Source organism: Aulonocara stuartgranti (genome assembly GCF_965226115.1).
Source record: "Aulonocara stuartgranti genome assembly, chromosome: 8".
NCBI lineage: Eukaryota > Metazoa > Chordata > Actinopteri > Cichliformes > Cichlidae > Aulonocara > Aulonocara stuartgranti.
In genome coordinates this window covers 5,072,800-5,093,911 of record NC_138959.1, presented here as the reverse complement: position 1 = coordinate 5,093,911, position 21,112 = coordinate 5,072,800, and the positions used below count along the sequence as shown (strand labels likewise).

At 39.3% G+C, this 21,112-nt stretch overlaps 2 protein-coding genes across 12 annotated transcripts in view; both read right to left on the bottom strand.

Annotated features, from left to right (window-relative positions):
* Positions 1–65: 65 nt before the first annotated feature.
* On the bottom strand, positions 66–4,795 carry hoxb6b (homeobox B6b). Of its 3 annotated transcripts, XM_082544957.1 has the most exons (3): positions 4,465–4,795; positions 1,781–2,177; positions 66–955 (listed from the first exon to the last, which is right to left on the bottom strand). In XM_082544957.1, exons 1-3 carry the CDS (start codon positions 4,576–4,578, stop codon positions 699–701), a joined length of 768 nt encoding a protein of 255 aa, XP_082401083.1. In that variant the 5' UTR covers positions 4,579–4,795; the 3' UTR covers positions 66–698. The 3 variants fall into 3 exon arrangements, with proteins under 3 accessions (XP_082401083.1, XP_082401084.1, XP_082401082.1); XM_082544958.1 differs by lacking the exon at positions 4,465–4,795 and having other exon boundaries at positions 1,781–3,011; XM_082544956.1 differs by lacking the exon at positions 66–955 and having other exon boundaries at positions 987–2,177.
* A 1,644-nt stretch (positions 4,796–6,439) lies between these two features.
* The window catches only part of ttll6 (tubulin tyrosine ligase-like family, member 6), a 26,696-nt gene continuing 12,023 nt past the window's right edge, over positions 6,440–21,112 (bottom strand). For 6 of the 9 annotated variants that reach the window (XM_082544927.1, XM_082544922.1, XM_082544923.1 and 3 more), the window contains 14 exons: positions 20,099–20,137; positions 19,146–19,264; positions 17,828–17,958; positions 17,288–17,444; positions 17,055–17,198; positions 16,665–16,750; positions 16,350–16,575; positions 15,252–15,430; positions 14,965–15,153; positions 9,673–9,832; positions 9,100–9,399; positions 8,948–9,004; positions 8,020–8,158; positions 6,440–7,283 (listed from right to left, as the gene is read on the bottom strand). In XM_082544927.1, coding sequence (XP_082401053.1) covers positions 7,045–7,283; positions 8,020–8,158; positions 8,948–9,004; positions 9,100–9,399; positions 9,673–9,832; positions 14,965–15,153; positions 15,252–15,430; positions 16,350–16,575; positions 16,665–16,750; positions 17,055–17,198; positions 17,288–17,444; positions 17,828–17,958; positions 19,146–19,264; positions 20,099–20,137 — 2,165 coding nt within the window. In that variant the 3' untranslated portion in view covers positions 6,440–7,044. The remainder of the gene's footprint in view (positions 7,284–8,019; positions 8,159–8,947; positions 9,005–9,099; positions 9,400–9,672; positions 9,833–14,964; positions 15,154–15,251; positions 15,431–16,349; positions 16,576–16,664; positions 16,751–17,054; positions 17,199–17,287; positions 17,445–17,827; positions 17,959–19,145; positions 19,265–20,098; positions 20,138–21,112) is intronic. The other 3 variants (XM_082544930.1, XM_082544928.1, XM_082544929.1) reach the window with 3 other exon arrangements.

The following is a 21,112-nucleotide window of genomic DNA, read 5'->3' as shown; positions in this document are numbered from 1 at the left end:
ATGGCACCGCTACTGCTGATAATATTCGTACAAATAATAATAATAGACAACCAGAATTTCCAATATACATCAAAAAGCCTTTATTTCTATGTACAATTTCCTAAACAAAATATTGCACACAATATCCAGATGTGCATCGAAGACAACAATAAATAACATGTAACATCTGTACAAATTTCTTTCTTTTCTTCTTTTTTAATGGCACAAAACAAGCCTACAGACTATCACAGAGCGACCACAGCCACAGGATGTACAGTTAAAAGGACGAAAACTCCTCTTTTAATGTCAAAATAAAATCAACATTAAAACAAAGAAAGGAACTCAGTAGGCCTACACGATCATGAGGTAACAACATGAACCAAACACTAAAAATTATTTACATTTTGGCGGATTTTTTTTATTATTATTTGATTTTATTTGTTTTTGGGGTTTTTTTTTTTTTTTTTTTTTTTTTTGCATAGTCCCCTAAATAAACCCACGAGCACACACAGGACAAACAGAGGAGGACCTGGTTTCTGATTTTTAACCTAATGCGGACACAGTCACTGTGCAGATACTGGAATAAACTCTACACGTCTCTAACATGTGATTTGGCAGCACTTTGTATCTACAAAGGAATAATACATTGTTTTTTTATGTCAGGAGTGTGCACATACACACACACATGCCTTTTATTTTATTTTATTTTAAGTGTCCTTTTAGCTCTTTTTCTCCGCCTGTTCCTCCTCCTCGGGCGTCTTTGAGGGGTTGAGGAGTTTGTTCTCCTTTTTCCACTTCATCCTGCGGTTCTGAAACCAGATTTTGATCTGTCTCTCCGTCAGGCACAGGGCGTGGGAGATCTCTATCCGGCGCCTCCTGGTCAGGTAGCGGTTAAAGTGGAACTCCTTCTCCAGCTCCAGAGTCTGGTAGCGGGTGTAGGTCTGTCGGCCCCTGCGGCCGCTGCTGCCAAACGGGCCTGCAATGAAAATGAAGTCATGTGTTAATAATTAAATGTTAAGTGTGGGAGGAAAACGCACTCACTGTGTGCAGTGATGCATCCAAATTAAATAATTAAGTAAATACAAATAAACAAAATAAAACCGTTCTGCGCAAAAGTCCGAAAAAAATCAAAATGTATGTTTTTATTTTATATTTTCTCCTTTCTGTAGGTGCAGATTTATCTTGTTTAAAAAAAATGTTCACATATATATGTGATATTACGATAGTAGTCCCATTATATCTCTTAAACTTCCCACATGGCGCCTGTTACAGTAAGCCTTTCAGAAAAGTGTCATTAGTACAGCGCAGTCTCTGTATAATAAATGATGCACTGGCTCTCTTGTGTCATCTAAAGCACGCATTGTGCACGTGCAGTCAGAGGCAGGCTTGTTTTCTCCTTTAATTTGCAGTGAAATTCATATTTTTTTGTTCGTGTTTGGGACGTTAAATTAAGTTTTTTAGCCAAAAGGCGCGTTAAAAAATCCAAAAAGGGGCCATGTGACGCGAGCTGGGAGCTCTTGGGTTGAAGCTCGGGTGGTGTAGGCCCACTGAGTTCGTGCGTGCGCGTGCGCGCAATGTAGTGAATGTGTGTGTGTGCGCGCGAGTATGCAGCCCGTGCCTGTGTTGTGCTGATGATGTAGTAGTAGCCAAAAGCCCCGAAGGCGCACGAATCTCCGTGTGCAATCGCCAAAAACACAAACTTCCCGCTCGGCTCTGTCTCCGCGCGCTGTGCTGCTCGCAATGATCTGAAAGGCTTTCCACACCTGGCAGGTAGCCTCTTCTAACGGCCGTGAGTACTCACCGGCGGAGCAGGCGTTCATCCTCTGCATCCACGGGTAGATCAGCGTGGACGACTTGTCGTCGATGCTGCTGCTCATGCTGACAGCTTGCTCCGGGCACTCCGCTTTGCGCTGCTGATGCTCCTGAGTGACAAACAGCGGCTGGTCCTCGCGGCTCGAGAAAGCGCACGAGCCCTCCGCGTCCTTGTAGAAAGTCCCGACCGGATTGTAGTCGCAGGGCGCTCCGCCGCCGGCCCGGCCGTAGATGGCCGCGGCCGCTGCGCCCGTCTGCTGGTAGTAAGACGCCGGGTAAACCTTCTCCTGCATGTTGGCTGCTCCATATGTGGCCGCGTTGGAGTAGTGTCTTAACGGATCGGTGTATCCCGAGGAATAAAGCGGTATCTGACCCAGGAGAGAGTCCTGTCCTCCCGGCAGAGACACGGGAAAAGTTGAGTTAACAAAATAGGAACTCATTGGGTGGACAACGGGGTGTATATACTCCGGAGGAATATGATTTGTTGTCTTTTATAGTCCAAGTGGTTTTGCCATTACTTTATCGGAGATTTGGTTTTTGCTGAAAGGGGGGGTTGTGAGGTGCCACTGAATACAGAGGGGAAGTGTACCATCTGATCAACCTCTGGCCAATCACCGCCGTCTGTGCTTGCACTATTGCACCCATGGGGGGCTCTTGTTGCGAGCAGGAGTCCCCGGTGAATCGAAATGAAGCGCTCGAGCTTGTCGCTCGCGCACACGCTCACACAGACGCGAAGACTCATAGAAATATATTTATACTTTTTTTAAAGCCTAAATATAACCCCTGTTTCATGCAATCCAGCCCCCTCTCTCCCACACTCTGTCACACACAAACACACGGTGCAAAAAAGCAAAACATTTACGCACAGCCTGAGTCTCGCTCAGCCTCTAACCTTCACTTCCATCTCCTTTAATAATTCACTAAAGCCAACAAAGTCTGGAATAAAACTCTTCTGCCAGTAAACCCTTTAAAACGAGCACCAACTGATCCACATGGACGCAAGAAACCTGCGTCAGTGATGCATATATTTCACTCTTCGAAGGTGAGACCTCATCCTGATTCAACCCTGACTGACTGAAGTCCACGAAGACGTGCAGAGAGCAGCGGGGAGGACACGCGCCGGCACTCAGGATCATCATAATCATCATCATCATCATCATCATCACGTTAACACACCATGATGAAGTGGACAACAATTTCACACTTAGAAAAAAAAACTGGTAAGTATGAAGGGTTGAAAGACGTCTCAGGTGCCTGGAGCCTGCTTTTCGTTTCTTTGTTTTCACCCATGAACTAATTTGTATTTAAGAGCAAACGAGGAGGGAAATTAAGGCGACTGTTATTAGTCTTCTGTGTTTTTCTTCTCTGTCCATCATTTAACTCGTATTGATTGATTGTTATAATTAATAAAATACAAATTTTGCTTCCATTCTGAAGCTAAGTCGCTTTTCGAAATGTAAAGTTTGCAGAATTTCGTTCAAAAAGGAAGGAAATGCATTTATAATAAATTATTCTATTTCCTTCTGTTCAGTTAGTTTCCCTTTAAAAAAAAAAGCCAATAACTCTGAATAAAACCCAGAAAAAAAGCAGTTTTAAAAGTATTCTAACGTGAGTATAAAACACATAAATTCTATAAGAGCTTCATAGACGGAGGGAAAATAATAATAATCAGGAATGAATAATCCGCCTCTTGTCTTTGATTTTGCGCCCTTGGCCCACAGATTTTCTGTTTGCGTCATGTCTGCTTTGAAAACATTTTATATTTTAATATTTCGATCAGAATTGAGATGAAATCAAATCTTAATCTTTAGCTGGATTGGCGCCTCTCCGCCAGGCCGCAGTCCCTGCAGCCCGGTGCTGGACAGCTGCTGGACATTTGGAGAAACACTGACTAACAAAGAGGCAATCCCGTGTTTTCCCGTCACGTTATGGCCTCAGCCATAAACTCCCAGCATCAAAAAGGACGCAGAACACCCTGCAGAGGCGCCGGAAATAGAAAATAAATCGATAAAAGAGAAGAGCGGTGATTATTGACTCCGCGTTTTGTGCAAAATCAGGACGAGGATGCATCAGAGCGAATATTTGTTTAAAGCTACATCAAAAATGTGAGGGGGGGAAAAGCAGAAAGGCGAAAAGATACAACTAGGACACGGTGCGCAATATCAGCATAAATCGATTTCTTCAGAATAAAAGCACAAAAATGAATTACAATAATCCGAATAAATCAATCAGCAGAGTGAAAAACGTGTAGCCGGAGATCTTTTTGTTTTTTACCCCCAAGAAAAACATGACTCAGCTGTAGCACAGGCCCTTTACCATCACCATCATCATCATCAAAGTCAAGCTTGCCTGGCCTGAAGCCACCTGGTTATACAACACCAGTCGCCAGCAGGCCTCAGACTCGGCAAAAGAGTCTTTTTTCACCATTTTAGGGAAAATATTTGGCGTGTGAAGGAATTGCAGCACCTCAGGGGTTAAACAGAGAGTGCAGCAACTGGTTGTGAATAGCACAAACAGCGCAAGCGGAATAATAAAATGCTTTGGAGAGGGTAATTTCCCTTTCTTAAAGACAGATCTCCCCGTTTCCAGCTTTGTAAACATCAGGCCTGCAGTGACAGTGAAGCAGCAGCAGCAGCAGCACCAGCAGGAATATCAGAAACATGGTGCCCTTACCTTTGTTGATAATCCGTCATTTCCAGTGTGGGTGCCACTCCGCAGCAGCTCCTCTTCGCTTCCTGTCAGCCCCACAAAGAAAAAAAAATCCCCACTTTGCTTAAGTGATTTCATGAAAGTAATCCCACTATTCCAGGAGTGTGGTGATCCCTCATTTTCACGAACATAAAGCCACACAAGTACAGCCACATTAACGAGGCGCGCACGGCGCAGGAATTGCGCAGAGCCTCCATCGCCTACTTTTTGTTTTTTTTTTTAGGGAGAGGGGGGGAATTACGCACGAAACCGCGAGCGGCTGTTCTTACCAACACTCCAAACGCTCACTGCACATGCAAAGAGCCCAGAAAAAGCTTGTGTTAGTAAGTGTTAAGTGAACGAGCGGTTGGAAAACAGCAGCTGCAATATAACCTCATGGGAAATAAGTTCCCATTCCTGCTGTCCACATGACCCCTCAGCAACCAATCCCCGAGCCAGGCGAGTCGTAAACTTCCAAGGCAAAGTTGTAAATTTTCATAAACAGCGGCCGTTTTTGTGCTTTGGACGCGCTTTCCTCACCGCCATCTTTATTTTCTCCCAAAGAATGAAATGTTTAAATTTTGCGTCAATATGGTAGAAACGGGTCAAGATGTGGAGGTGTGAGGGTGGTCTGCGGGGAAGGATGCGCTCTCGGTTCTGATCCATCTGGTTGGAGAAAGGTTTGTAGCTTCTTATTGATCTCTAACCACGGCAGTGGTCTTATTCGCGTACCCAAAAATTCAAATCGAATAACAGGAAGTGAATCTGGCTCCAGTCCTTCCTCCTGCATTTTGTCAAATGTGTCACTTTCAGGAAAAAATAATCATGTAATCTCCAAACCGCAGACGCGGGTGATTGAGTCTTCTTATTTTTCTAAAATAAAAAGGCTCCAGGCGTGAAGATTATTTGCATTAAGACTATTATAATCTCTCCAAATGTGGAGAAATTCCTCCAGATCAAATTGGCCAAAGATGGGAATGAGCTTAACTGCCATCCTGAGGCGGATTTTAAGGTCAGAAAAACTTGAAACAGCCCAACTTCAGAATGAAACTTTCCCTCGTTTGGGCCTTAAAAACGTATTCATCTTTTTTTCTTGTTGTTTCTAATGAGTCATTTCCGATTTGATTTGTTGTTATTTTTTTTAAAGTATTCTTTCAGTCGGTATTCTGGTGTTTTACACTGACAGAGAGGATTTCCGACATTTATAGACGCAATAAAACCATAAATTCCTGAAATACAAAACATTCTCCCCATCGCTTTCATTTTTCTCCCTCAAAGAGACGCAAAGTCCAATATAATAGCGCCTTTTCATTAAAATTTAGGCTAAGATTTAAACACAAAATGTTAAAACATATGAATTAACGTTTTCATTTCATTAAAGTCTAAAATAAAAAACAAAAAAAACAAAAAAACCCAACACTTCCACAGGTACCGTCTTATTTAGGCCATAGTTTAATCCTTTATTGACTCCTAAATTTACCCCCCAGATTTTAATTTTTTAAAAAAGATAAATATAATTATAATTAATTAAATTCGTCTGTAAACCCCCGAGTTTCACAGGAGCTTGCAGAAAACAGCTCAGGCGCTTTATAATGCAAGTGGACTCGATACTAAATATTTATATTTATCAGTAATGAAAACACTTCCTCACATTTTAAAATAATATCGAATAATTTCTCAACGCATTTGATCTTTTTCTTTTTTTTAGTTTATTGGTACCTTGCTCTCAGCCAGCTACAAAGAAACCAGATCCAGAGAAGCTGTAAAACTTTATGGCCTCTTATCTGAAAGCCGTCGAGACGAAAGGAGGCAATCACCATCAAAAAGAAATTTAAAACTATTTAGAAAAAAATGTGTTAAAATGTAATCACAGAAAGAATATTTATTACTTTTAAAAAGTAGATTTTTTTAATCTTATTTTTTGCAGAAAGTGACAATAAAGACGATTAAACTAAATCACTTGAAAAAAAAGACATTTTATTGATCATCAGCGCAAATAAAGTTATTTTCAATACTTGACTGCACAAACATGAGAGCAGCTGGCTTTTATCCTTAATGTCCCCCAGTGTGAAGCTTTTCAAACTAAATTTAATATTAAATAATGAACCTTTAATAGTTTCAGTTTAGCTGAGCCAGTTTATGTTCATATAAATCAGTGAGTTTATTAGAATCACATTTTTTTCTTCCAGAGTAAAAGATTTCAATATCATGTTAACCCAGCATGCTTTTATTTTGGCACTCTGTTTGAAATAATTCATCCTCAGAGCAAAAATATTAAACATCTATCTCAGATTTATGCATCAGGTTAGATTTAATGGATAAATCTGAGTACAAAGAGTCAGTATTTAAAAAAAATACTGAGCTGGAGCTCATTCAGTGGCAGGCAGCTGGTTTGCAGGTATAAAAGCTATATACAAACATCCATGTTCATCAAAGGCATTGTGTATTTCTGAATTTTCTCTCTTCAAGGCTCTTTGTATTTCTCTGTGGAGCAGCTTCAGTGTGAGGTGAGAGCTGCAGGTCTGGACTCGGAGGGGCTTCGTGAGGTCGGCGGTCCCGCTGCCCTCACTGCCCTTTACCGTGCTGGGTCGCTCTGTGAGGGAAGCCAGGCCTCCGGAGCAGCGGGACGCACGTGGAGATGACGAGCAGGCTGCGCAGGGCGTCGGGGTCGTGGGACACGTCGTTGGTGCATCGAGGGCCTCCTTTGGAGATGCAGTTTATGGTCGGGATGCCAGGACGGGACCGGGCGTCGGTGTAGAAGCTGCTCAGAGAGTCGCTGACTGAAAACAGAAGAAAGAAGAAGTCTGAGACAAACACACACACACACACACACACACACACACACACACACACACACACACACACACACACACACACACACACACACACACACACACACACACACACACACACACACACACACACACACACACACACACACACACACACACACACAACCCCCACTCTGAATAGTTAATATATAAAAAAAAAAGAAAGAAATCTCTGTATAAATGCTATTACCATTTCCACAAGAGCCCATTGTGTTTTCTGATGTTTTAATTATGTGTGTGTGGAAATTATTGCAAATGAAATAATATCAACAGATTTTTTCCTAAACTAATAGCACAGCCTGATTATTTATTTATAAAAATGTTTTAAAAAAAAACCCAAAATGGGACACAGTAAATAAATGTTTTAATATTTTCATGGTAATTTTAATGGTAGATGGTAATTTTATGTAGATTTAAACACTTCTCCCGTGTATTTTAATTTTTTATGCATTTTTGGTGATTAAAAAAAAATGTATTTCTACATTTTCTTCAAGTGATGTTCATGTTTCGGAAAACAGAAAACAGCAGGAGGGGAAAAGACATTAAATTCAGTATTATTTATACATCTCCAGTGTTACAGTCGTACCAAAGCCTCCTTAGTAAACAGGAAGCAGGAGCTGGAGAGAAAAGCCTGCAGAAGCTGGCTGTTAGGCTGAAAATGAACCAGCGTTACCTCTCTGTGGCTGACCTGAGATCTCAGTATGGTTACCTGGCCAGGACGCCTGCTGGGGGCTGACGATCCGGCGTATTTCTCCCGCTCTGCCGTGGCTCTTGGACTCGCCGTTCGGGCAGCTGCGGTGCACAGTGGGCCGGAGGAAACGCTGCTGAGTCATGACGGACCCGAGCTGCTGCGAACACAGCGATAAAACGATGCCGTTTAGATTCTGTGCCATAATGATTATTCAGCACAGTGAATTATCAGTCAGGGTTATGAACTGTTAACCCACTTCATTCATTCTCCTCTGATGATTATTTTTGGCTGTTTATATATTCAAACCGCTGCTGAACCGCTGACGCTGATGTGTTTTGGATTTCATCACTTTCAGAGGTAAAAACCATCAAATTTACAAACAACCTGAGCTTTGCATGCCGAGGAAAATGTTTCTTCAACTCAAAATCCAGAGCAAAGCCTGAATAACACTATGTGTTACAAACAGACATGCAAAGAATAACGGATTAAATCAACTTGTTGCTCAAAACAACATTAATTATCATGGATTTTAATCAACTATTAATTATTATAAGAGTAAAAATAAAACGTTTTCACTGGTTCAGGCTGTTCATAAATGATAATTTGCTGGGGGTTTTAATCATATATAATAATAATAAACTAAAAGTGTTCTTTTTAATATTTTAATACACTGACAAATAAATTAATCTTTAAAATAAAAACTGAAAATAAGCAGTGAAAATAAGTGCTGTTGCAGTCCTGGTGAGGAATGAGAAGCTACAAAACAATCATAGAAAATGTTCTTTTTCCTTTAATTCTCTATTAAGACTGAGGAAGAAAGGCTGACCACCTATTAAAGTTGAAAGTTAAAGAGACAGGGCAGCTGACATGATTAATTTCTTAAGATTATGAGCACTGATTTAAAATAAAGAAAGAAGAGCAGTGGATTCATTTGGCTGGAGAGTACCTGCACAGGTATGTCCTGCTCTTTAGTCCTTTGACAAAAATGTGTCAGTGAATCCAACTGAAATAAAAAAGGATGATGGCAACTGTCAGTTAATAATACTCACAATAAATGAGAAATGGTTTATTTTGCATGGACTGGTGGTCAGGCCTTACCTTCCTGTGTTGCCTTTGATGATTTCTCTGCTGCTGGGAGCAGAAGTCGTTTGCTCCCCCTCCCTCTCTGTGGCCCTGCAGCAGCTGCTGGATCTGGCTCACCACCCCGAGGTCCTGCAATAGTTTTTGCCTCTGGTACAGCACGCCGAGCTGCTCGTGGTCGCCTATTAATACCACTTTTTTCTCCTCCTCCCTCTCTTCCACCACCTTCTCCTCCTCCTCCTCCTTATCCAGATGCTCCTGCTCCTCTTCTTGGACCTCTGCAGACTCCGGAGCTGCTGACAGGCCGGACACAGGAGGCTGGAGGGGAAAGAACATTTAAATCAAATAGTTTTTATTGCTAAGATGTATATGCAGGTTTTTAAAATATATGAGAATATCATTGGTTTGCTGTACTGAAAATAAAATCTGTTTATTTAAAACTGAATAAAATGATCAAGAATATTATTTAGATAATCTAAAGAATACTCTGACAGAAAGACCAGCCAGAGTCAAAGCCATTCATCACGGACTGAAGCTGTGTCTCCCTCTTGTGGTTACATTTGGGTACTGCATCTTCAAACACAGCCTCACCAATGCTGGGTCGCAGTTAGAAATGGGGGTCGGGGCTGATGGGGCCCTTCGTGGTTTGACTCCTTCCCCTGCAGTCTCCCCCTGCGAGTCTCTCCTCCGGCCTCTCCTTTGGTAGTGCTCATTCTGCTCCTGCTTCAGACGCAGCTCCTGCAGCTGTTGCCTAAAAGAATAAAAGCACACATTTCAGAACCACTTTGAGAATAATTTAAAGTATTTAAACAAATTAAATCACTTTTTTAGCTTTATTATGGTACTCTTGTTTTAGATGTTTGTTTTTTTTAAAAACCCACAGAGGACAAATATTGAGTGTAGAAAAAGAAACTCGGATCCTTCTGCAAGTCCATTAATCTTAATTTGAATAAATAAATAAAAACTTAAACTCCAGTGATCACTTCTGTAAAATAACCAGTTAAATCTGATAAATCTCATCCACATTTACTTATAATTGTATTATTATTAGTTTGTTTTCTTTTTTTAATGCAGAGAACAACTTATTTTGGTTTCCCGTCTTGTATTTTATTTTGAAACAGATTTTTGCCTGTTCACATTTTCCTGCTGTCTCCATGATGCACTCTGTTGTCTCTACATTTTAGTTTCCTCATCTTCCATTTTTATTTTGTTAAAAAATAAATAAATAAAAAGACAGAATGTTTGTTTTCAACTTTTAAATTAGTTTTTAGGTGGAATCAGCCATTAATGTTTTGCTTTATTTATATTTATATATATCGTGCATTTGGTTCCTTTTTATCATGAAATGCAGGAAACAGGAACTTAATTAACACAATCACAAGGGAGGAATAAAAATACAAAGCACAGATGACAAATGATGACTACCAAAATAAAACACCAAATAACAAAAGAACCAAACCACACACAGAGGTGAAAAACTCACATGGAGACACGGCTGGAATAGTAACCCAAAATACAAAGAAAGCTGAAGGTGTATCTATCGTAGAGAGATAAATATGGGACTGAGCGTATTAACAAAAACAGAAACCAGAAAACTGCACTAAAAAGACCATGGCATTGCTGTACAAAAACAACTAAACTGTCATGAAGACAAGTGAAGACTGTTTTAGGAAATATCTGAGAAGTCTGCATGAAAGTGAGCACACAGCAGAGCAGATTTAAGCGTGTAGGTGGAAACAGGTGGTCTTCGATGTGACGATCACAGCAGAGAGCAGGATCGAACACGACGACAAACACTTGCCCTTTGAGAAATCATAGTTGTCCAGAATCTCTACTATTTGATCAAACTGCTATCTAAACTGTTGGCTAATCATAGTTAGTAGCAGGAAACGATGTGACACCCAGTTTTTCATGGCAGACACAGGGGCCTTTTAATTTAATAACGTGAGAATTACAGGCACATGCAGCGGAGTGTCATCAGCGTCTTAAAGGGAAATTTATTCCATGACTGCACATAATTTGGTGGCAGGATTACGCACTATTAAATTCTGTTTTATTAGGACAGGTTTAAATCCTTCAATTTGTTCAATTATTCCATAATGTTTGCACATATTAAATCACCCCGAGGCATGTCTGCATGTACAGCTGAGTGTGATCACACTACCGGCAAAGAAGCGACTGGCTACGTATCATTTCCAGGAGCGACAAATCAAAACTGAGATGGCCTCAACTTTTTTCTGCATCAGCCTTTCATGGATTATCTGTACGGGAGGTAAGAGACAGACCCAAACGCTCCTAAGACAGAGATGTGACCTAAGGAAGGAAGTGCTGAGGACAAAAATACAGAATACACACTAATGTAGAGCAGCGGCGAGGGATTCACAACGGAGTCGCCAGGGGGAACACATGGGATAAGGAGGACATGGCAAAGAACTGAGTAAAACTGAGGACTTACAGACAAACACAGATGAGGTAAAGAGAGAGGAAACATCTGGGGTAAAAAAGACACAGGTGAACAGAATCTAATAATGCAACAAAGGGAAACAAAACTTCACACAATGCACGTAAGACAAGGGACTAGAAAAATAAAAGAGGAAACCTAAAACTGAGACAAACACACAAAAAGATAAACACAAAGACACAACTGACTTCACAAAGCAGACACAAAAGGAGAAAAAAAAAAACACAGAGAAGAGACTTGGGGAACAAGAAGGGAACTTATACAACTAAACTAATTTATAAGTAAACAAAAAAAAACAAGTAATACAATAGGGAACCAAAATTAATAGAAACTAGGACCCAATTGCATTAATGGTCTCAGAAAAAACTTTGAGCACTTTGTCATTACTTTCTCTAGCTGTCTTTCAATTTTGGTGCCATGACAACCTGTATGTAATAGATTGACTGATTTGTGTCTATATACAGAACACGAATATTTTCCACTTTTAAAAAGGCAAAATTAATCCACATTTGGAAGAACATATTTGCATTATTGATTCATATATTGTTGTTATTATTATTATTATTATTATTATTATTATTATTATTATTATTATTATTATTATCATCATCATCATCAATAAAAATGATTGGATTTAGAACAAGGTCATGATTTGAGGATCACAACCACCTGAACTGGCTTCCAAAGATCCTGGAATCTGGAATATTTTAAGACCTATGTGAAACATCTACTAAGAAAACTGAAAACAATAATCGCATTTTTCTTTTACTAGTCTTCGTACTGTACTGTATTTTTGTACTGTAGTACAGTTTAGTCTGTGCTTAATTATTAGTGATACTACTTATGTGCATGTTTTTTCATCCACCTATCACAGTCTGCTGTTTTTATTTTTATTTTTTTTTAAATCACTGATGTCTTGTTCTTTAGTTCTACTTGCATTTAAATACACGACTTTCTAACAATAGCTGTATCTCATTACTCACACTGAACTCTGAAAACTTGGGTTTAAATACTTTGATGCAAGCTACAAAAATATATGAAGCTACATTCTTAAAAGGTTATGTTTATGTAAATGCAGTCACATTTTTCTTAAAAAGGTCACCAGAGAACCACTTAGGGGCACATTTTAGTCTCATGTTATAAGATTTTCATTTGATTATTTAAAAATTCTTTAAATGAACTGCAATCATAGTACCGTATTTTTCGGACCATAAGGCGCACGGGATCTGTGCACTGTCGACAAACGGGTCCGTTTTCATACATAAGGCAAGCCGGATTATAAAGCGCATTAAACAAAACAAAACAGTCAGATAAGTCAAACATTACTCAACTAATTCCTCTTGCTTCTTCCACTTCCATACCATTGATTCATTAATGTTGAATTCTCTGGTAGCTGCTCTATAAACACTGGAACAACAGTATATGTTGTTCCAGTGTTTTTCTAATTTTTGCTATGTAATTTTGCACTGTCCACTTTCTGCTGTAACAAAACAAATTTTCCCATGTGTGGGACTAATAAAGGTTATCTTATTTTACATTAATGACTAACCTCATATTGTGGCTGGATTATCTCAGTTGTTCTCCCCTACTGAAATTTGGTATACAGCAATTTTCCAAGTGATTGCATTTGTCAAAACAAACAAACACCGGGAACTTATAGCAAGTGGAAAAAAGTTAGCATTCATTCTCCAGGTTCACTGTGTTATGCTTTGATATGCTAACATAGCTGTGTCGCTAGCGATCACTAGCACAGCATTATATACCAGCTAGTCCAACTTCAGTAACCCTACAAACGTCACTGCTGTTTAGTTTTCTGTTTTCATTCATGTTGGAAGTGATAGCAGAGCTGTACGTTTTATTTTTGCCCAGAAATCTCTCAGTCAGAACATGCTTGGTAACATGTTTAGGTAACTAGCGAGCTAACTTTCTGCTACCTTCCTGCTAACTTCTAACTCCGTTAAATTTAATAAATTCTGTTTTCATGGATGCCTGGATGTTAAACTTAATTGTTACACCTGGTAAAGCAGCGACACTGATCATTTTTATTAAAGATAAAATAATTTACACAGTGTTCGTTTGGGGCCTGACGCGACTGAGTTTTGGACCCAGATTACTATGAGTCGCAAGGCTCCTGACTACAGTACCCATAACGCTCAGACAATCCATCAGGCTTCATAGCTTAGCAAAGTCTTAAAACATTTTTTGACAGATTTTTGAGCGCCGTGTACCACATAAAATCGTTTCGAGGTCAGTAAACACAGCCAGAATTCATAGAGAAGGCCACCAGATTATAAGGTGCACTGCCGATTTTTGAGAAAATTCAAGGATTTTAAGTGTGCCTTATAGTGCGGAAAATAGATAAATGAATTGCTATGCATTTTTTAGGCAACATTCCAAATAAAATATTTAAAATGTCGTCTATTCCTTTTCCTTCATTGGAAAAAAAAAAAATAAAAATCACAATTTATCTTTAATTTAGATTTTAGTAAGTAAGCACACTGCATATTTGAATATTTGTCCAGTGTTTTATTACCAATCAGCAAACACATTTGCAAAAATATTTAATATTTGTATTTAATGTAAGTGTTTTTATTTATCAGTCAAGCAATTTGTAAGATTACATCTTGAAATGTAAATTAAAATTCACAGAGCTCATAAAAATCTACCAGCAAAGAATTCAAAATCACAAAATATTAAACTTATTATGATTTGGATCTTCACATTACAAAAACTTGATCCAGATTCTTTTTGCATTTTTTAATGTAAATTATTAATAAAAATGTATCAGTTGTAAGGAGTAAATATCTTGTTATAATGATTGTAGCCTATATGCATCTATGCCTGTATGTAACCTAATACCTCGTTACTGAGCGAGCCAGTCTGAACAAAAACTTTGCACGGACATCGTCACACATACAGTGATTAAAAAGATTTATGATAAATCCCAATTATTTATATTTTCCTATTTATTATGTTCATTTTATCATCCATCTTGCTAATCAGCTAAGTTTTTCTACCACTTGTCACAAGATGAGAAATTATTACCTCGCACAGGTTAAGCTAGAAATTTAAGTTTTTTGCGATCTTTGTGGTCTTTTTATGATAAATATTATTTTATAAAGTCTTCTCACTGTACTATCCCTTTAAATAACAGCAGAGATGTTAATTTAGTTCTCCTGCATAAATGTTAGAAGTGCTGTATGAATAAAAATTATTATTATTACCCAAGTGTCTGTATTTATATGGAAACTAGGCAGAATAATTCAGTTCTCCCTGCACTGGAGTGTTCCCTCTGCTTTCTTTTTTATTTTACTTATTTCTTTGTGTCTGTGTGGATGACTTCAGAAACGGTCTGTGCGTAACTCGCAGCACCTGCTCTTTGCTGAACTGTACTGAGTGTACTGACAGCACGCTGGAGGTACCTGGCACACTCCTCTCTGGCCTTTGATGCCGCCGTCTCGTGGAAGAGCGAGCTGCTGTGTTTAAAGTACTTGTCGTATTTCTCCCCTCCCTCTCTGGGATAAATCCTCTTGAAGCCTCCCAGGTGTTTGGCCTCGTACCTCTCCATCTGCTTCACCGTGGCTGCCTGGCACTGACGCAGCTCCTCTGACCTGCCGATAAAATACACACACGGAAACACTAACCTTCACTACAGATGTGTGGTGTGTGTGACCTTGGGAAAACTTCACACCATATCTGTTCACCATACCTGGCCTCTCTGGAGCGGTGCTGCTGCAGCCTTTCCTTCACCTTGCGTCTCTCCTCTTTAGTAATCTTACGACGATCGCAAGCGCTCAGGTTGATGAGAACCAGAGTGTCGTACAGCAAAGCATCCTTCACCTCGCGGTCCAGCTGGGAGTCAGTGGTAAAACTTGGGGAGTGATTCACCTGGACATAAATATATTCAGACACACACACACACACACACACACACACACACAGGTCTGAACAAATTTGGCTGAATTCAAGCTAACTTAATCCATTCACCAATTCATGTTTACCCAACTTTTTTGTAATTCAAGATCTATAAGATTTATAAAGGGCACAATGCAAATGTCGACCTCACACCCAGTTGTTGTTTCAAAAATACAAACATACCCTAACTTTTATTTTTTCTTTAATTACAGAATTTGACTGTTATTATTTGTTTGGGATCAGATGTGTTTGTGTCATTTATACGTGTCCCGGCATTCATCTGGCTCTTATCTTGGTAAAGAACTACCTTCAGAAGACCAAAGGGAATGTTATTGACTGGCCTGGAAAAAAGCCTTGAATCACATTGAAAATCTGTGAAGTGAACTTAAGACCAAGGTCTGTCCCCAGAAGACAAACAAATCTCAAGAAGCTTGGGAGAGAGACCATTGAAGAATGGGCTGGGATTAAAGCTGGGATTAATAGCCTTTATTTAAAAATAAATAAAGGCTATTTTGTCAAAAGACAGACTTTTAAAGAAAATAATATGAGTAGTAAAAAACCCAAAAGCATCCCAATAGACTACTTGAGAGACTGTATTGATCTGTGGATTAAAACATGTCCATGAATCAGGCTACCAAAGACCCAAAGACAACAAATTAATGGTATATTTGGTACAACACATGCAGAATATTTCCATTAGGCTTATATTTTAGTTAATGGAATAAAGCTTCAGTAAAGACCTGGAGATAGCTGACAGAGAAAATAGACCATAATGTTTTTCTAACCTTTCAGTCAAGAATCATACGGCTTTCCAGAACATGAGAAAGTGAGGCTGAATGAGTAACAATCACATATATGCTTGTTTTACAGTATTGTGTAACTGGTCTGTCACCTCCAACACCCAGGGTTTGAGCCGGTGATCCAACAGTACATCGAAGCCTAGGATCTCAAAGCATGCGCTGCCGGTGGTGTGGTTGGGGAAACACGTTTGGTAGTTATGCTTGAGTATGGGATGGGCCGAGATCAGAGTCTTTATGATCACGTCCTCGATGTCGCTCCACATCTTCTCTGTGCTGTAGTTCATGGACTCCAGGAGCTTGTTCAGGGCGGACAGCTTTCTGAACGGAACAACAATGAACACGGATTCTTTAAAGAGCGTTGGCGATGTACCGCATCATGCACCATCTTCAGTGTGAGCAGTATTCACCGTTTGCTCCCAGAATCCTCATCACGGACAAAATTCTCGCTGTGCTTGTTGATGGAATAGTTGGTGAGATGCATACACACGTCATCCTAATGTTAGAGAGACTAGTTACTATTTATTTAAGTAATTAAACTCACAGGAACACGTATACAACAATCAATAAAATCAAAATCAAATAAAATATGATACAAAATATAAAAAAAACAAAAACAAACACATAAACTGACCATTTTAACTATTCTGCCAAATTCCTATCACTAACTTGGGGCTTTTATTCTGAAAATTCTCCATAGATTTACTTCCAGAGATATATGCAGAGTTAACTGGACCTAAATAAGTGTGTCTCTATAAGTCAGCCCAGGCACCGGTCAGTCCATCTTTAACAGTTCTTACCACATTGCTGAGCATTGGTTCGCTGTACTTTGTGGTGCAGAAGCGAGCCAGGCCCTCCTTGAACATGAAAATGCTGAATGGGTCACATGACGTCACGAGCACGTAGACACGCAGGTCAAACTTGTACCCATCAATGATGAAAGGCTGAAGAGGTCATTTATAAAGAACAGAAAAAGCATCATACACTGTGCATTTTGTTGCAGGTGTTTTATGCGTTGCACCCGTTTGCTCACCCTGGAGATGTAAACCTGGCAGATCATATGTTCTCCAGGTTTGATGTCTTTACTGGATTTGGTGATGAAGATGCCTTTGCCTTGACAACCGGTGTCAGGCTTACAGATATACGTCTTGTGTTTTTTGGCCCTGGTGTAAGCATGGAAGTCGCTGTAACTGCAGTGAGATAGAGAGGATGAACACAGATGAGTGAACCTATTATCTTTTTAATTCCTAAATATTAACAACATTGTTTTAGGGGGGGGGGGGGAAACCTCACAGATCTAACGTCACGCACTGGATGAGAAAGAATTATATTAATACTGAAGGTTACATAAGAGGTGTTTGAAAAGGTTTAGTGATCCTTTTTAAAATACGTGGAAGATTTAGAGCCAGAATAATAATTAAAAAAACAAAACTCCTGTTTCTGTTTTTGTTTGTTTTGTTGAATTTGTGCACTAGAGGGTTTTTTGTCTTTCTTATTTTTATTTTGTAGTTTTCAAAAATGTGGTAGATAGATTTTGGGAGGAAATAAAACAGAGTGGAAAGTGCAGACTGACTCTGCAGGAAGGCACCATGTTCTGGGGAAGATGTTGTAATCTTTGGGAAAGAGCTTCAGCATGCGGTTCATGTTTCTGGCCAGAGAATCCTTGCGGCAGATCTCGCTCATCCCCGGGAAATGGTTTATTTTCTGCAAAGACAGGTTTACACGGCATTACAGGACAGTCGCCTACAATATATATTAAACAATCAGTCACCAATTTAAAATCACAAGCACTGATCATGGAGTGTTCTGCTTGGAATTTCAGGTCCTGGCATTTATGTTGCTGTTGCTTTCAGACATATTGCTCAGAAATATCAAGAGGAACATGGCAAAGAGCCCACATCTGTGATCTAGACTTCAAATTCCCCCGATCCCAACTGAGCAACAGAAGAACACACCTAACAGTGTAGCAGATGCAGTAGATGTAGCTCCAGAGCCTGAATAGTGAACCCTGTGCAGAAGTGCCTTAAACCTGCATTATTTCTAACAGCCAGCAGGGAGTGATGACTCGCACTGCAAACAGCTCAAGATGAACAGAAGTCTATGAGAAGACAGTCCTTGGCCTCATCGCTCTTTTTGGGATGGGTTTAAACAAGTGAAAGGTTTCCCAAACGGAGACGCAAAACCCAACCAGGAAGAAAAAATAAATAAATAAAAAAAATCTAGAAAATCAAACATGCAGAGTGACCTACTGCGGTGACCCCCTGTAAATAGAGGAACAACCCAAAGTAGCTCGTAGATGTCCATGGCTTTTTGTAACATCTGGTTTAAAAACACCACGCTGTTGATGGTAAAAACACTCAGCTCAAGACTTCACTAAACACTGGGTGATATCACAGTAGTTAGTTACATCTTTTAAACAAGTCTGATACACAGAGCTCCCACCCCACAACCGCTACCAAAGTCCCAGTGCTAGACACCAGCGCACAACTCCAGTGGTGTAATATCCATGCTGCAACAGGCCAGAAGTGTTTTGACAACACAAGAGAAACCTAAATAATATTAATGTAGGCTAGCTAATGTATGATAGATAGATAGGATCTCGAACAAATCTACTTTAATAAATTACTCATGGTCAAAGAGAGTCAGGCTGACTGCATCGAATTACCCAGTATGATGGCAAATTGAAAGCATGGACTGAAAAAGGACATGTACATCATCATTTCATTGGTAAAGATATTTAGAAAAATGTCATAGTTTGAAGAAACTGATGAATTTTCCGCTTCACAAATACAATCACACATTTAATCAATAAATAATCAAATGAAGCATCAATAATCTTTTCTGATGATGGCAGTGATGGAGGTGTTAGGTTAGTTAGGTGCATTGATTACCTGGTAACGCTTCATGTCCTTAACACGGTCTAGAGACACTGAGCAGTCGGTCCAGAACAGCGTCCAATCTTCACCGTCCATCGCCTCTCTGAGGCCGTATCTACGAGCAGCTCGCCACACTGTGACAAATCAAGCATTTAGCATCTTAACAGCGCTCCATCTGTTTCCCACAGGCAACCAGAGGCCCCTCTCTGCTTGTACAGTGTTTTAAAGTGTATTGTAAAAAAAAAAGAAGCTGTTTTTTTTTAATGAAATACATAGAGTGAGACAAACTTTATAAAAATTACCGTTATTATTTAGATGTTGTTGTTTTGTTTTGTTTTTTTTATTCCTGGCAGTTTTAAAAGTAGGACTGGATTATTGGTGGTATTTTACTGTGCAGTTATTAGATGCTTTATCTGTTACTGAACCTTTTTGTTTTGTATTGTGTGAATTTGATGTGTTTTACAAAGTCTGTTAAGTAATCATGTGAATATTTCACATTTCACATTTGGGATTTTATATATTTATTTTATATCGAGCCTTGTGTGACCCCTCAGTTAATCAACTTCCTGAAACCTTTCAGCCATGATTGTTCTGATTGGCTGCCCCTCGTAAATAGCAGATTTGAAGTTTCCCTGCTCACGCTGAGAGGAGGAATATAAAATATGAAACTGAGTGTTTAGAGCTGTCTGAAACATTAAACACTAAACACTCAATGATGAAATCAGGGTGAGCTTTTAGTGCATTGTGACTTCATTATTTGAAACTTGCCCACGCTCAATATGATCATACATCTCTATAATACTGTATATATGATGAAAATAAGGATTTACAGCAGAGATCCAAATGGAAAAAGCACTGTCCACATGCTTTTATCTATTTGACATCTGTAGTATTTGTATTCAGTCTTGTCTAGCTAGAAACAACTTAAAATTGGACATATATGATTTAGTGATCTCTAGCAGACGTACCACTTTCATATTTGCAGTTGGTGAGGTTGATCCACAGTCATCTGAAAGACAAGAGAGACAGAAAGAGGGACAGACATCTGCTGTGCTGCACAGTGCCTCGTTTTGCTCTCCTGAACGATGAGGATAAGTGAGAAAAGAGACCTTAAGAGCCTCCAGGACGAGTTATAGAATCATAACTGACAGGGTGCTTGGCAGTTAATATACCTGCAAAGGGAGATAACAGCAAAAGTACAACCCCAGAAGTAATTGATGCTGTGTAAAATGTAAATGAAAACAGAGTGCAATGATATGCAAATCTCATAAATACATATTTTATTCACAATAGAACACTGAAAACATATCAAACGTGTTATATCTATTTCAAACACTCTCAACAGAAATAAATGACAAACAGTTCAGTAAATGGGAGAAATTATTATTGTGCTACAGTTGGCAAGGGAAAAACCCAGAATAAGATTTCAAACTCTTATACTGGCAAAGAGAAAGGGAGAGCTTACATTACTGTGATTAAAAGATTATTATACTCTGGCACAATTAGGGGCTCTATTTTGCTGTTGCAACTCAAATTACAAAGTAAGATGGAAGGAAATCTAAGAGCACATTTCTGGGGATATTCTAATTCAAGCACAGCTGGGTGATTACAAAAAGGGATCCAGAATTAAATGGACATAGGTAGCATATGGATTAATCCCATTCATGGATGATACGGTGAACTGTGTTCACAGACAGTGTTTTCTGGAAGTGTCCCTGAGCCTGTGTAGTCTGTGTATTTCAATGACAAAACCATGCCTGTTTTTAAGGCCGTGCCACCTGAGGGCTCAAAGATCACACAGGCATCTAATGTTGATTTTGACCGTAACAATATCCTGATATCTGTATCACAATTTATAATCACGCTTTTTTGAGGTGAGCCTCTCTCTACAGCCCCATCATGTTAACAACTTGTTGCTAATTAAGCTAATTACTTGTAAAATGTTTCTTTTTGGCATCAAATACTTATATTGAGTTCACGTG